Source organism: Notamacropus eugenii, chromosome 1, assembly GCF_028372415.1.
Source record: "Notamacropus eugenii isolate mMacEug1 chromosome 1, mMacEug1.pri_v2, whole genome shotgun sequence".
Lineage (NCBI taxonomy): Eukaryota > Metazoa > Chordata > Mammalia > Diprotodontia > Macropodidae > Notamacropus > Notamacropus eugenii.
This window is the reverse complement of record NC_092872.1, coordinates 126,942,173-126,958,610: the sequence shown is the minus strand read 5'-3', so window position 1 is coordinate 126,958,610 and position 16,438 is coordinate 126,942,173. Positions and strand designations below refer to the sequence as shown.

General features: G+C 39.1%; 1 protein-coding gene and 1 long non-coding RNA gene across 11 annotated transcripts in view; one reads left to right on the top strand and one right to left on the bottom strand.

Annotated features, from left to right (window-relative positions):
• Positions 1 to 16,438, bottom strand: part of ZNF609 (zinc finger protein 609) — a 230,449-nt gene that overhangs the window by 42,772 nt on the left and 171,239 nt on the right. For 3 of the 7 annotated variants that reach the window (XM_072613752.1, XM_072613739.1, XM_072613746.1), the window contains exon 3: positions 4,130 to 4,355. In XM_072613752.1, the coding sequence (XP_072469853.1) occupies positions 4,130 to 4,355 (226 nt within the window). Of the gene's footprint in view, positions 1 to 4,129; positions 4,356 to 9,084; positions 10,343 to 11,058; positions 11,481 to 11,538; positions 11,740 to 13,548; positions 14,932 to 16,438 lie in introns of those variants that run through there. The other 4 variants (XM_072613788.1, XM_072613778.1, XM_072613769.1 and 1 more) reach the window with 4 other exon arrangements.
• The window catches only part of LOC140506541 (uncharacterized), a 28,475-nt gene that overhangs the window by 2,445 nt on the left and 9,592 nt on the right, over positions 1 to 16,438 (top strand). For 3 of the 4 annotated variants that reach the window (XR_011967963.1, XR_011967964.1, XR_011967965.1), the window contains exon 2: positions 2,175 to 2,489. This is a non-coding gene — a long non-coding RNA (uncharacterized lncRNA). Of the gene's footprint in view, positions 1 to 2,174; positions 2,490 to 3,407; positions 4,267 to 16,438 lie in introns of those variants that run through there. The other variant, XR_011967966.1, reaches the window with a different exon arrangement.

Genomic DNA, 16,438 nt, shown 5'->3' with positions numbered 1-16,438 from the left:
GGTATGTAATATACTCCTGGAATCAGATCTGGAACCCACTTTTCCTATTGTTAGTGAAATAGAGAAGGGATGAGTCAAAGCAGATGTGAGGGCCCTGGATACATGGTGAGGCAGTGACACAAAGAAAGAAAAGGAAGAGGGTAGGATTTATATATGAGTGAGGGACCAGTTCCAAGAAAATGAAGAGAAAGGTCACTCCCAGCCTTATAATGCTGGGCACTTCCCAGGGTCTTCCTAACAGCAGAAGTCCCAGAGTGGAGCCACCACAGGGAGGATTTGACAAGTGCAGGCTAATAGCCTAAAAATAGTTAAGAACTAAAGGAATCTCAAAATGTCTCCAAAGCAAGATTCGAACTGATGTCTGTAAAGGGAGAGGGACATAACAGGACAGTCATGCAGAATGGAGGAAAGAATTAAACTTATGCCCTCGCCCTCTACACCAGTTCACAGAAAGATGACTCAATTATGCAGGGTCCTTTGTGAATTCCTTACCCCTTAAGAGAGGTCAGGTAGTCTGCAACTTCTGACTAACTATGTAAGTTCTGTGTTATATGAATAAGGGAGTCTGAAGTGCAGAGAGAAGGAAACTGGAAGGAAAAAGCTGATAAATGAAAAGCCTAGAATCTTGGCTGTGCCCAAGGGAAAATCCAAGAGGGTTTGTTTTTTCCCCTGTACATACTAGGGGAAGAGGACAGCAAGACAGGTAAATGAACAAAGTGTGGTATACAATTGGGATGGAATACTACTGTGCTGTAAGAAGTGCTCTAAGAAACAATGAGCTTTACTATTTTCTCTCTTTTTTCTTTCTCATGATTTTCCCTTTTGTTTTGAATCTTTTTTTCACAACATGACTAATGTGGAAACCTGTTTAATATGACCGTACATGTATACCTTATATGAGATTGCATGCTATCTTGGGGGGGGGGACGACTTAGAATTTAAAATCTTATAAAAGTGAATGCTGACAATCATAGTGTGAGGAATTTTTCTGATAGACTTACCTCTTCATAGCAAAGCAAGGACCTAAAAAAATTCCCAATGAACTCTTGAGGTAAAATGCCTTCCATATCCAGAGAAAGAACTATAGAATTGGACCCAGAGAATGAAGCAGACTATTTTCTCTGGTGTTATGTTCTGTTTTGTTTCTGTGGTTTCTCCCATTTATTTTAATTCTTCTATGCAACATGACAAAGGTGAAAATGTATTTAATAAGAATGTATGTGTAGAACCTATGTAAGACTGTCTCAAGGAGGGAGGGGGAAAAAATCTAAGCTATATGGAAGTGATTGTAGAAAACTGAAAACAAATAAATTAATAAAAGAAAAAAAAAGGTGGATGCTGAAAACTCAAAATTAATTAAACTGGGGAAAGAAAAAAAGAGAAATGATGAGCTTGATAATCTTAGAAAAACAGACTTGCATGAAATAATGAAGTGCGAAATGAGCAGATCCAAAAGAACATGGTATATATATATATATATATATATATATATATATATATATATATATATATATATATATAGTAACAACAATACTGTTTTAACAATAAGTTTGAGGGAAGAAGTCATTTTGCCTATCATAGATACCCAAATTAACTACAAAGGTCATATGAAAGAAGATGCTATCTGCATCCAGAGAAAGAACTGATAAAGAGAAGTATGTATAGAATGCTTTTGCATACACACACATTCCTAATGGCAGCCATGAAAGGTGGGGATGGAGAAAGAGAAAAAAAAGAAAATTACATGATAACTTTATTACACATTTAAAAGGATCAGCAAGTTGTACCTTAGAGATTTATATTTTTTTCTATTCTACTCTTTATGGAAATGCTTATTTTCAGAACAAAAATGAAAATGAAAATAAATTTTTTAAGTTAAAAAATAAAAAATTTTATAATAAAGGAAAGGGGCAATGTGTATGTATACTTCAATTCAGATCTTTCAACCATCTAGAAGACCAGAACAAGGGTAAATCAGGACAGGTGTAAAAAAAGAAAAATGATGTCAGAGAGAAAACTTTTCAATATAAGGAAAAGCATTTACAGTAAACCTCTTTTAAAAGGCCATGTTCATGCTTAAGTTTTGTAAAATGTACTTCACAGTCTAAAAGAAAGAACTTTTGTAATATTTCTAAAGTTCTGACAATATTAATTTATGTGGCCTTCCTTTTTAGACAAAAGTGGCAGTAATCCAGGAATGGAAAAGGCATGAAGGGACTTTAGTGATGGATGGCCAGTTACCCTCATAAAGAAAGTCAGAAATGCGGCACAGAACAATAAACCTACCCTGCTTTACTTGACTTCAAGGTGGAAAAAAAGTTTAGACTTTTTCACTCTCCTTTCTAAAGGTTTTCATTAGGTTTGCATACATGAAAAACATCTCTACTTCTGAGAAGGTTGCCTATTTCCCTCCTCCTCAAATCCTGAAGATGAGCAGAGCAAACAGGCAAGAAATTGATCTCTTCTGTCAATCAACTCAATGCACTGAGGTAAGATGCCCCGGAGCCTGCTGAACAGCATTAAGCTGTGGTCTTGACATGCTTCTCATTCCAGCAGACTCTAACTGTTCAGAAGTTTGGCTACAGGCAAATGACATTTTTAAACATCAGAGATAGCCACTTTGTGATTTCTAGACAGTATGTAAGGTATATAGAAACAGGCACAAATTTCTGTGTGTTTCTTTTACATATAAAATATATTGCATATTGTATATGCCTCTGGCATAGCGTGAAACTTCAATATTTTACTGAAACAAAAAAACTAACTTCACTATTATATTAATACCCACAAAAGAGCCAAGACTAGCAATGAGATAACACATTAATACCTACTGCAGAGTGTACATCATTCACTGGAAAAGAATTTATCAGAATGACTAGAGGAGTGCCTATAACCTTTAAACACAAATCTACATGACACAGCATGTGATAAGCAGAGATATTTAGTTATCTTACTATGGGCCTCAGAAGTTCTTGGAGCAGAAATTTTATCCTCAATCCGATTACTGATGCCATAAGGTCTACCTTCTCCAACCACTCCTCTAAACATTTTTACTGGAATTGAACTGCTGAAGTACCTGGGGGTAGGGGGTACCATGGGTGGTGAAATGTTTAATGGATGCATGGGAATAAAGTCAGCCAAACACTTTCCAATTTTTCCAGGGTTTGTAAAAATCTAATATGTAGTGGGAGACCCACCCATACCCACACACCCAGGGGGTAGGGGTGTCGAGGAGAGGGACCTCAGGCTGGCAGTGACTACTAGGTAGTTTTTGGAGGAGATATTGGTGCTAAAAAAAAAAAAAAAAAAAAAAAAGCAAGCTACATATTACACTCAATTAAATCAACAATATAGCCTGTTCTCCCAGCTCTCAAGATGCTGTTGCTTTGCCATGACCTTTCTTTAAGGTTGGGCTTGATTTTTAACAAAGATGTTCATGGGAAGACTTATATGAGCTGATACAAAGTACAGCATGCAACATACTCAACAATGACTACAATAACACAAATGAAAACAACAGAAGAACTACAACTGAATGCTGTGAAATTCGGCCCCAAAGAAGAGAGTACCTCCCACTTCTCATTTTCTGAGGTCAGAGACTATGAGTACAAAATATTTTACATAACGTCAAATGCTTTCAATATGTTGCTTATTTTGCTGAACTTTTTTCTTTTTTACTTGAAGAAAGGACAGGAGGAAGAGAGTGAAAGGGATCTATTGTAAAATGTAATATAAAACAAAATATTATGAATATAAACGCATAATATATTAAAAAGAAAAAAATCTTGAATTAAAAAGAGGAAGAAAAATGTTTAAGGGGAGGGCAAGAAAATAGATGTCACTTTCCCTGGCCTACTACTGCATTTAGGCCAATAATGTAACATAATGTAGATGCCAAAGGGTAAATAACCACTCAAGGAAAGTGAATCTCACAATTCCTCAAATCAGGATTTACTGCTAATAAATTGTTTTAATCCACTATAACATTATCATTAGGAGATTGTAAATCCTGAGCCTCTTAACCAATACTTGAGATACACTGCATTATAAGTCTAAATTAAGACTATCCTGAAGAAGAGAAACTGAAAAGGCATTTAAGGCATGCCACATACACACACACAACACTTACCATCTTCTGTTTCTTGCCACACAATGCCCTCTAGGTTGACGCTGGTCCCAGGTTCACAGGGGCCTAGGCACTCAGGTTCTGTAGCCAATGCCACATCACAGGTGTTCACTCCTACAGAGCGGGTTCGAACCATGATCTGCTCACAGGGGGAGGAGATATCATTACTGACCACTGGAACTAGAAGATGAAGTGGCAGCACAGCTGGTGTGGAGACAGGGGATTCCATCTATGGGGGTAAAGAAAGCAGCAGAGGAGTTCAAATTAGAACACCTATGGGAAAAAGACCTTTTTAAACCCACCTATTTCCCAGATCCCTCACCAGTCAACCATGCTTGGAGGTCTCTAAATTCTGCAGTTTTGAACTCTTGTTCAAAGCTCTAGTCTGTAGTCCTGGTGTGCAGCAACCGCCCCTGAATTCTACACAAAATGAGAATACTGCAGTAGAAATTCTCCTTTCTTTAGAAATATTCTTTCCACTGCCTATCATTCCCTATTCCCACCCCCAATTGCTCAGAAACAATGTTTCATACCAAGTATATAAAGGGGCTGTTCAATCTTTTTCCCATCATGGCAACTCTAGAAAAAAAAGAGTCTACAGATGTTCTCAGAGTCAGAAGATTTACACCTGGGAAGGTGTTTAGAGAATATATAGTCCAAAACCTCCCCTCAAATCCATTTTTCAGATGGAAAAATGAGTCACTTGGATATTTAAGGAAAATACCAAGTTAGAGGTGTAATTTCTTTTATTTTCTTTCCTTGTTAATCTAGCTATCAAATAGTACAGTAATCTACAGGAGGAAAGGTGGGTGGAGAGAGAAGGGAACAGTCCTTCAGTGAACTCAAAATGATCAAGAGTTCCAAAAATGTCTTCTCAGGCAGTGCTATCTTCCTCTCTGCCTTTCAGTCTGACAGAAATGTCCCTAAAAATTAGAGAGAATGAGATCGGTGTGTCTCATTCCAAAAATTTCACCAGAAGTTAATGAGAATGGTTGCAAGGAATATGGATCTAGCCATTATCCTTATCTACAAGAAATAGGAGCCCTACTCTACGTACCAATAAATCCCTAGGGCCCATAGAAACAACTGATAAAACATCCTTGTATGGAAACAGCCAAAATTTAAAACAATCATCTACCTATGACCTTAGTCATCTAAAACAACATGATTACTTAGGGTTCCCAGGTGAGTGCAGAACATCTTAAGTGGCAGGAGAAAGGAAATATTAAATAACAAGGGTAGTTCTTTTGGATCTCAGAATCCTAGAATTTATCCAGTTGGCAGAACCTGTGTGCATCTGCAGTACCTAGTCTGAGCCATTTAGCAGAAAGCACACAGGGACTCAACAAACACTGGTCAACTGAGTTCTCATAATGACTTAACATCATTGATCAGAAGACCTAGAAAGAAGAGAAATAGGAATGTAGAAATTGTATTGCTAGAAACTCATGTAATGCTTAGATATTTACTCCCAGGGTTACTTAATAAAAATGTAGAGCAGCCCTTGAACCTGAAGTCAGCAGTTAAGGAAAACACGAATGTCATACAATCCTAGCCACTAGGCCAGCTATGCAGTAGAATTCTGACTCTAGAATTGTCTGTCATTATACTGTGGCTCAGGCCTAGCTACACTGCTTGTTCTCCACTCCCTGACCTTGAAGACTAAGAAAACCTGAGGCTGGACTGCTGCTACGGTGGTTGAGTGAAGCCAACTCAAGCTTTCTGGCTTGGAAAGTCAATGCAATTTGCAGATCATCACTGGCAGTGCACAGAAAGCTCAAACTGATTCAGGCTAATTCTGGTCCCTGAACATCTGCCAAAACATCATTTTCTGTTTGTTGCTGCAGAGTGTATGACTACACTTCCCTATATCTTTCCCCACCCTGCCAATTCCTCTAACCCTGCCTTTTCATGAAACAATTAGCTAGAGTGGGAGTTTGTACGTTGCATCCTCCACTTTATAAAATGCATTTGGTAAAACAGCTGCTGTCTACTTTTGTTTCCTCTGAAGTGGGAAGTTTATAATTTTACTAGCAACTAAGTCCCCAAAAGTCCCTTCATATTCTCCATTAATTTTGATTTGAAAACCGAGTAAAAACTTAAGTGGGATATGGGGAGAGGACTAGGGAAAAGAAAAACAAAATTAAGCCTCCATTCCTATGTGGTCCTGAAAACATTTCTTCTATCAAGTTGCTCAGGGATGACATAAAAAAGGGGCAAACCTCTCAAAAGGCAATTTTTGGAAGATTCTACAGTATCACTGAATGTCACACTGAGTGAAGATAACAAAGTCCTGAGTAGCAGAATGCCTGCCAGCGTGCTGCTCTTCTACCCCAATCAAGACCCTAAAGTCATGACGTGCAAAAGCAGATCCTCTGAGGTCCAAGCACATCGGACTCATTTGTTAACCTAGAAAGGTTTTTCACACCACAAACACCTAGAAAGCCTTCCAAGGCCATTACTACGTCTCCTAGACACTGGGTCGTATTTATGGGCTGCCAACTCCTTCTGTCATAGCAGAGGGAGAAAGCAAGTTCTCACACAATCACTGCACCAGCTCAGAAGACTAGGGAGAGAAGTTTTTAACCAAATAAGGAATAGAAGAGATCACAAAAGAAAAAACAATTTTGATTATGTGACGCTGAAAGGCTTTTGTATGAGCAGATTTAGTGCATAAGATGGGAAATAGCTGATTTAGGAAAGAAATCTTTGCCTCAAATATTTATGATAAAGGTCTGATATCTAAGACATATGGGAAATTAACACAAATATGCAAGATTCCAATGGTCAGAAGACAGGAAAAAACATCTCAAAAGGAGAATCATTATAACTCATAGGAACTTTAATAACCCTAAGGAAGATCATGTCAATTCACTACTAATAAGAGAAATGCAAAAGAAAACAACTCTCGAGGTTTCCCCTCACACTCCATAAACTGACCAAGATGATAAAAGATGGAATTCGTGCTGGAGGGGCTGAGAGAAGACAGGCACACTAGCACACTGTTGGTGGAACAGTGACTTTGTCCAACGATTTTGAAAAGCAATTTGGAATTACGTTTAAAATGTGGCTGAAATATTCATTGTTCTTGTTTGCCTTTTGATTTTTTGGAGGACCAATGACACCACACTCATGAGTGAACTGGATTTAAGAGCTGCACATTCTCTTAAAAAGCCATCAGAGTCCTGTGGCAAGACAAAAGAGAGGACAACTGGCCATGGCCTGGGTTACTGCTCTCTGATTTAAGCTGTTCTAAAGACCTGCTAAGAAACACTTAAGAAGTCACAGGAAGTAAACTGCAGGAAGACTGGAAGAGGTTGGTTGCCAGTTGCCAGTTGCCTATGAAACAACCCTCCTCTTCCTCCAATGTCAGAGAGGAGCCAACCTGCTTGACTATGTAAAAAGAGAGTATGGAGGGATGGAAGGAGGGATGAGAGGAAGGATGTCTGTGGGTTTGAAACTGCTCAGTTTCCTTCCACTTTGCAACAGAAACCTGAGGAGAAACCACAGTACAGAACAATAGTACTTAATTACAGCTCCAACTCTGCTGATTACCATTTGGTCACATCTATAATCTTTGTTACGCCACAGTGCATAATGAGCAGCTCTGTGATATCCATCTAATAACCAAGGCACCTTTATGGAATTTTATATTTCACTGTACACTAGAATAAATGTAACTCATTTATCACTGCAGGAGAGAGTGGAAATCAGAAAAGGATACATTCTGCAACCTCTGACATTCACCTGAGGTCCTACACTGGAAGAGGTCACACTAAACTGATGACAAAAAAGTATTTGCCACTGTGTTAAAGCTAATGCTGTTAATTTCTATGAAAAGCTAGATCAGTTCTTTCACTATGAAATAAGACAATACTACAACCTGGGGCCTTTCAGCTGTATGGAGGTGAATGGGGGAAGAAGCTAAAGGAGTTAGGAGTGAAATTGGCGTGATGAATTACTGAATTTTTCCAATAATGCATGTGCTTTTATATTTTAATGAAGCTTTTTTCTTTTTTTCATTTTACCATTAGTTTAATACTATCGTATGAGTAAACTCTAGGTGTTGATAGGCAGGTGACAAAGAAATGAGGACTAGATGAGGGGAATAAAAAGAGCTGAGACATTAATCTCACCACATGAAATAATTCTATACTGCCCTTCACTGCCTCCCACACATGGCAGCAAGCATGGCAGGAAGGCTCTTCAAGACAGCACGTAACTATTTTAGAGGTAGAAAATACATTAAGGACTATTCAGGACTTGCCTTTTGCAAACTGCTCATTACAAGTAGAGCTTTGGGGACCTGCATCTTCAGAATCAAAAGGCTGCAGAGAGTTGATTCCACATGTCAGTACTTTGAAGAGTAATTACAATATAATTCCAGTTAGCCAGGATGAATGAGAATTAGGCAGAGCCGGCAAGCTCTCAGCCCAACTCCCAGACTCCATCACCTTGAACCAGCAAGTGATTAGTCAAACAGTAATTAAAATTGCAGCAATAAACTCCAGTGGCTCCTTGTACCTCTTAGATCAAACTTAAAACTCCTTGCTGGCATTTAAAGCTTTTTCTTAACTGGCATTTTCCTGTCCTTCTAGTCATCTTACTATAACATATCTTTTTGGCTACTCCCCTCAACCAGCACACTAACTACTAAGTGGGGTCCTCAGTGATACAGACTACAGAGGTAGTTTGAGGGGTCTGTATTCCTAAAGTCACTGCTCAAGTCTCTAACAATGGTTTCCCCTGACAGTCAGCATACTCAATTAGCTCAAAGCTGTGACATTTACTTAAATGCCATTGTTAAGTAAAAAAAAAAAAAAAAAAGAAAATTTCTCCCCATAAATCTGAAGTCCACTCTCACACAACATCCACAGGAAGGGAAGGCACACCAGATGGAACATGTGCCGATAGCCAAGGACCCTGCTGTCTTCTTCCTCTCCTCGTGGAGTCCTTACCCTGGCACCCCTACTGGTTGCAGCATCTCTGCTGAGCCAGCTGAACTCCTGGATCTGCTCCTCTCCAGCTTGAATCAAGGCCTGGTTCTCTTCTCTGCTGCCAGGGGTCATGTTTCTTAAAGCTTCCCTCAAGTGCTCAATTTTATCTGGAGAACATATGTCTCATTTAACTACTAGCACCCTTGAACTCGAGAGCCAACAAACTGTCTAGCAACTGGATGCTGCCTCCTGATTGTTACTACCTGGATGACCTTGGACAAATCACTGAACCTCTATGAATTTTAATTTCTTCCTCTGTAAAACAAGGGGCTTGGACTATGTGGCCCTTGAAGTACCGTGTATGCTTAAGATTTACCATCCTATGATACTAACAGGTGGGTAGCTCGGCTGCTAGAAAACAATGAGGATTGGCAGGGAGAAAACTACCCACTTCCCTACTACTCAGAAATCAAATCCCATAGTGGCTTGAGCCCAGACTGTCTCACTACCACTTCAAGCAGAAAAACCTGTAAAGAGGGATATTAGTGCATTATTGACACATTAACACCTCAACTGTTGTGACTACCTCACTTGAACTTGGGGGTGGGGTGAAAAGGGCATCAAATCCCCCCTGTATATACTCTACACAGTCTAGCCATATTGGCTTACTAGCTTTTTGTCATTCATGACTCTTGGGTCTCCCAAGTCTGGCATGTTCTTCTACCATATTTCTGACTCCTGGAATTCTGGTTTTATTAAGAATCAGCTTGAGTACCACCTTTTGCCAGAGTCCTTTTTTGGTCCTGTCTTTCTCACCCTAGAGGTTGATGCCTTCTCTTCCAAAGGTTGCCGTGAATTTTTTTTGTCCACACACCTCTATATAAACATATCTTTTCAACAAAAATAAAAGTTACTTCAGTGTATAAGAACTACTTCAAGTTTGGTGATGGTGGTGGGGTCCTCAGGTGTTTAGCACAATACTAGGTGCATAACAGTACTAAAAAAAAAATGTTTACTGAATGAAGAAGGAAATGCCATTTGAAATAATTATGAGTTTGATGTCAACTAAACATAAAGAGCCCAAGCATACGCCAGGCATATGTCCAAAGGGACATAAAACAAAAGATGATAAAGTTTTTTGCCCTCAAACAGCTTACTTTCTATTGAAGGAGACAACAAGTACAAATACAGGTAAACACCAGGTAAATATCAGGTAATGGGGGGAGAAGGAGAGGTATTATAGGCAGTTTCAGTGACCACAGGTTTGAAGGAAGCCTGAGATTCTAGGAGAAGTGAAGAGGGCGTATATACAGGGAAACAAGGAGGGAGGGAGGGAGGGAGTGTGTGTGGGCGGGGAGAGAGGGAGAGAGACAGACAGACAGGCAGGCAGGCAGGCAGATAGCAGGACAATTTGGCTGGATCACCTGGCTGAAGTGGAGTAACATGTTACAATTTTCTAGGAAGGTATAAAATATATTTAGCAGTGAAACTATACTGAACATACTTGAGCCTTTGTCTAAAAACTGAGAAAGCGTTGTCTTTCAGAAATTGGATCATCACAGGATCATAGATTTCAAACTGGAAGGCACCACAGAAATCATTTAGTCTATTCCCCAGAGACGGTAAGCAATTTGCTCAAGGTCACACAGCTAGGACTCAAATCCATGTCACTGGGTACTTTCTAATGCTCTTTCCACCACTGTGAATATCAGTTACCCACAGGACATATAAAAGGGGCTAGGGAAAAATGTGTATAGATTCAATGAAATCAGTTAAAAACAAATCATTATTTAAAAAAAAAAAAGTCAAAAACAATTAGAGACATTTGACACAAGAAACAAGCCAAATTAAAATGGGGAGAGAAAAAAATCTAATTATCTGGACTTTTCTGTTGTTTGGATTCCTGAGGAATCTGAGTTTATTCTTTAACGATTCGGTTTTGCTTATTATTAGAAGTTTTGCTTCTCCTTTGGAGAAGGGTCCCACTATCCTTACCACCAGTAACACCAACTGTCGACCAACTGCCATCAATGGGCATGTAAGCCCAAGGGTCCCTGGAACAGAAGCGCCCTCCCACACTACTGACCCTCCTTTCACTCCTGTCCCTTAAGCCATCATTCAGGGAGACAACCCCCTGTAAAGAAGGGGCCAGCCGTTCCCACCAACTGCCAACTAACTGCCATGTATAGGGCAGGTAAGCCAGCCTAGTAGAAGAAGGGCGCCCTGAGGGAGAGACAGCATATGCCAGGAGAGTTAAATCACAGCCAGCACCTTAAAACATCACCTCCAACTACTGACCAACTGCCACCAACAGGCAGGCGTCGAGATGCCCTGGCCTTTTTGGAGGTCATATCTATCGAAGACTCCAAGACCAAATAAGTTCTCCCCACCAAAGTCCTTGGCGCTGTCAAATGGTTCAACATCAGAAATAGAAATAGTTTATCCATGGAAATGACATGAAAGAAGATGTGTTACCATCTGCTTTGCTGCTGCGCCCTAAGGACCATGGTACCTTTCTATCTGACTTGCAGCTGAAACCTCTTATATAGTGTTGTCTTCCCCATTAGAATGGGGAAGCTCCTTGAGCAGGGACCGTCTTAGGTTTTCTATTAGTATACCCCAGCACTTAGCAGTGCTTTTGCACATAGAAAGCACTTTATATATGTGTGTGTATACACATATATGTGTATATGTATATATATATATACATATATATATATAAAACCCATTTGCTTATTAATTCAATTTGATTCATTCGTTCTTCTGAAAGATCATAAATACCTAATCCAAACAAGTTGACAAATAAGTGTTATGAAATAATTGGGTTTATGGAAATGAGCTCCCCTTGAAAAGAAAAAATCTTGCTAGCCTGGTCTAGGAATAGATAGTTTGATGCAGGGTCAGGAAGAAGGCTCTGGATTAGAATTCCCGATACTAGTTTGACTCTTACAAGTTACTCATCACTAGTTACTTAACTTAGTTATTTTGCTCAACTGTAAAATAATACTTGTACTACCTATCTCCCAGGGTTCAGTGAGTACTTTGGGGGAAATGTTCTTAGCTAATGCTAAAACACTACATAACTGTGTTATTACTAGGAGCAGAATAATTTCAGGAAACCTGCAAGTTTAACTATAGAGAGGCCCTTTTCCAAATACCCAGATAACCACCTTCGCCTCTCCACTTTCTCTCTGCTCCTCATTAAAGCAGAGTGTCAGCAATGCTAGATCTAAGACTACTTTGAAACAGAACCAACTATAACTTGTTGCTTTGGTTAATTTTTTTTGAAATAAAAATTTGATGATTTTTATCCCCTTTACATCATTCCTATTAAGCTTTATTTTATGACACAAAGTAAGCAAAATCAGTGGACACAGGAATCAGGTCTGACAACATCATTCTGTACCCATAGTCTGCCATGTCTCCAAGGAAAAAAGGAGGGTACATATTTCCTCAGCTGGGGTGGGGAGGAGGTGAGAAGGGGAGAGACAAGATTGATCATTATATTGAAATAGTATTTGGTTTCATTTTTGTGTTCTTTTTTAACATTATCATAATTATTTTTTCTACTGTACTGTATGGTTCTGCTGCTTCATTTTATATCACTTCATATAAGTTTTCGGGTGTTCCTCTGCATCTTCATATTCCTTATATTTTTTTTACAAGCATATATCACAATTTATTAAACTTTATTCCCCAACTGCTGGGCACTCTGCTTAATTCCACTCATTATCACCACCCAAAAGCTTCATATAAAAGGGGAGAGTCAAGAGGAGGAAAAAATATAGAAAGGATAGCTGAAACACTACAAAAACCACTCGCCACTCACCATGTTTCTAGTAGCACACAATCAAGGTTATCAATGACTGCTTACCCAGAGCAGACTGTAATACCCAAGCATTGCTATAATGAAATCTGAAAAAGATTCTGAAAAGATACTGAAAAGCCAGAGAGCCTTTCCTACAGTGTGATCCTTATTTGTTATCACCTGGAATCCTAAAGGATTCCTTCTGGAAGAAGATAGCATATCAAATACACTTAAGACAGCATAAATCTCCAGCGTATGGGAATTAGCAAGCCTTACTGGAAATTTAACAGACAAAAGAAAAAACTACATAAGGGAATCAATGCCCCAAACAATTCACACTCCACTGTCCATTAATGTGGCAAAGGTTCTGCTGAATGAAGCATGTCCACTCTTCTTGTAACTGTCTTCTTCGCTCTACAATTGCCTGACTGCTTGAAATTCACAGCACTTCTCCTTCAGCAAAGCTATTAACTTTGTAGCTGATGAGTGATGATAGCATCCAGTCTGTCTGTAAGCTACCCCTGAAGGAGGCTGTATTTTTTCCACACAAGGCTAAAGATTCTTCACATCCCTTGCATTGTTTTTAAAGAAGCATTAGAATTAACCTAAGAAATGTGAGGAGCTTGGGAAAAATTCTTTGGTTGCAACATCTGGCAACCCCATTCACACACACTCACTTTCAAAAGCCATGGCTAGAGTTTGTCAGATTTACTGAAGGCCAGCACTACTTCTAGTCACCTCGCGCCCAAATCTTTAGAAGAGGCAAAATGCCAAGTAAGGTGAACCAAACTACTGTCCTTTCCTCTCTGCATTGTTCAGAATCACAGCTGGGAGGAGACCAGGGTCTAAAGCAGTGATTTCTTATATTATATTCTTAGGCCAGTCTAAAAGCACCACCCATAATGAACTTAATAAGTACTCACAGTACAACAGACTCTAACTGCCATTTAGAACAGTGCTTTCAATGTAGAATGAGCTCAGAGTTCCAACCTGAAATACTAAGACTAAAATATCCTTGAATTAGCCATGCTGAGGGAACACTAAACTTCCATTAAGTCAAGGAGGGGATTTGTAAAACCTGAGGAGGGAAGAGTTATGAAAATTGTGGAGAGGGGGAATCTTATAGCCTTAAGAGCAGCTGCAGGTGTCCAGGCAGTGGCCCTGTCCAGAAGGAGGGAAAAAATGAGGAAGTTAGGGGAGACATGAGGAGAATGGGATAGGATCCCTGTGGGCAGCAGGCTTCTCAAGTGGTTGAAAAGATCAGCTGAAAGAAGGGGAAAAGAGACAAAGGAAGACAGGTTGCAAGTGAAGGAAAAGGCTGAGCCTGGCAGACAGGGACCTCATGTATAAGATATTTCAAAGTCAGGAAAACTTAAATGCTTGTCAGTTGGGGAATTACCATGCAAAACAAAAATTCTTAAAGATGAGAAATTATTAATCACTGACTAATAGTTTCCAAAATTGTAAAGGACAGCTAGGTGGTGCTGACACAGTGGCACAGATAGAGTGCCCAGCCTGAAGTCAGAAGACTCATCTTCCCGAGTTCAAATATGACCTCAGACACTTACTAGCTGTGTGACCCCGGGCAAGCCAGTTAACTAAGTGCCTCATCTATAAAATGAACTGGAGAAGTAAATGAGAAACCACTCTAGTATCCTCACCAAGAAAACCCCAACACTGAGTCACAAAAACTTGGACACACCTGAAACGACTAAACAACATCAACAACAACAACAAACTAAAGGAGAAGGAGATTGTCTTAACTAGAGAACTACAGACTTTGCACTCAAAAGGACATGTGGGTCCTTTCTGAATTTTTCATTTAACATAAACATTTCATTTGACATAAGTCCACTCAGAAATTAAGGGCAGTATTAAAGTAGCTTGTTTCTATTGTGTTAACAAGAAGGGTTTGTTTTTTTTAGACTAAGAATTGCCAAGGACACTTCTACAGAAGTTGATAGATCCTTGACAATTAGGCAAACCTACAGGAAGAGACCACCTACCTGGAGGTCTCTCCTGAGAATGCTTTCTGTCCTAGAAAGATTTATGTATTACCTTTCATTCAATATTCATAGATATTATAAGAAATTATTTTCTAATGAGGATCTTTTTACTTGATGAAATCCTGGATTTAAGAATAGGTTCCTAGAGGAAAACGAGTACAATATGTAATTATACTGCTATTAATGCAATGGAGAGGTTTCTGATAGACCGTATGTAAATCACATTATATTTGAAAAGTACTTGATGTTTAAAACTAAACATTTAAAAATTTTAGTGAAGCCAAAAAATCCTTTTCGAACAGGGAATAACTCTTAGCATATAAATCTATACTCCTTTATTAGGTGTGAGCAAATCTTGATTTTCTTATCTTGAGTCATATCTTAACAGTGAATCTAGTTTTATACAAATTTCCTTAGGAACAGGTCAACTAAAAGAAAGAACTACCATACTGCAAAGCAGCGAAGCTGAGCTGAACTACTTTCTATGCATAGAAGCTGCTCCTCCCCAATCACCTTTTCTGAAGTAACTCGGCTGTGTTCAAGCAGAAGAACAAATGCCTAACGATGCTATCATATCCAACACAGAACTACGATGCAGTCACATCTAATATCCCTATACTACATCTCAAAAGAGCTGAGGGATGAGAATCATTTTGGTTTTATAGCAGTAAAGAGCAAAGTAGCTTGACCAAAATAGTCTAGAAAGGCAGTAGAGCAGTTCACCACTGGAACAAAATCATGTCCTTCGAATCTCAGTGACAGAAAAAAGGGTATTAGGAAAACCAACAAGATGGGCAATAGTTCAATGTGAACTCTCTGAAAACGTAAAATGACTACTTTGATGTATCTGAGCATTGTAATCTTGGGAAGAGATTTTCACTTAACCTAGAATAAATAATCAGATACAACAGAACAGTCATTACTAAACAATACCTAATATTCTTGCCCAGCCAAGATATCCAGTAAGTATGGAAGAGTACCAGGGAATCATCTAGAAGGGACAGCTTAAATTCAATGTATATGAGGTGAACTTACAGGATATCCTGCATTGCCTCAGTCAATCAATAGCTTTCATCCTTTAACCCCCAGAAGACTGGAGGTAGATGGCCATCCATTCCAATTCAGGACAAAGTAGAAAACAGGAGATAAGGGTGTAAATCATAGGTAGGAAAGATGATCTATTAAAGGCTGGTAGCAGCTGATTAAATTCCAAATCCCTAAACAGAAATTTTTAAAAGGGTTCAGCCAGATTCCTCCCTTAGGTACCTTTGTAAACAGCACACTACATTTTGATCTCAGCATATAGGGTCAGAGATTTTGTTCTTACGTTTCCAAACCCTAGTTTGCCAAGTGGTTTCTATTTCCTCCTTTTCTCATTAGTTGTCTGGGAGTATGACTGCTTAAAATTAGAGGCTCAAAAGGTTGAATGTTTTTCTATGGTTCGAGAGTAGAAAAAGCAGTGTGCAATCTACACTTGGTATGTACTGGGCAGTCTTTGTTCATAACTTCGTAAATAACCTGAAGGTGATTAACTCAAGAGGAGTGCCTCTACTGGTGTAGT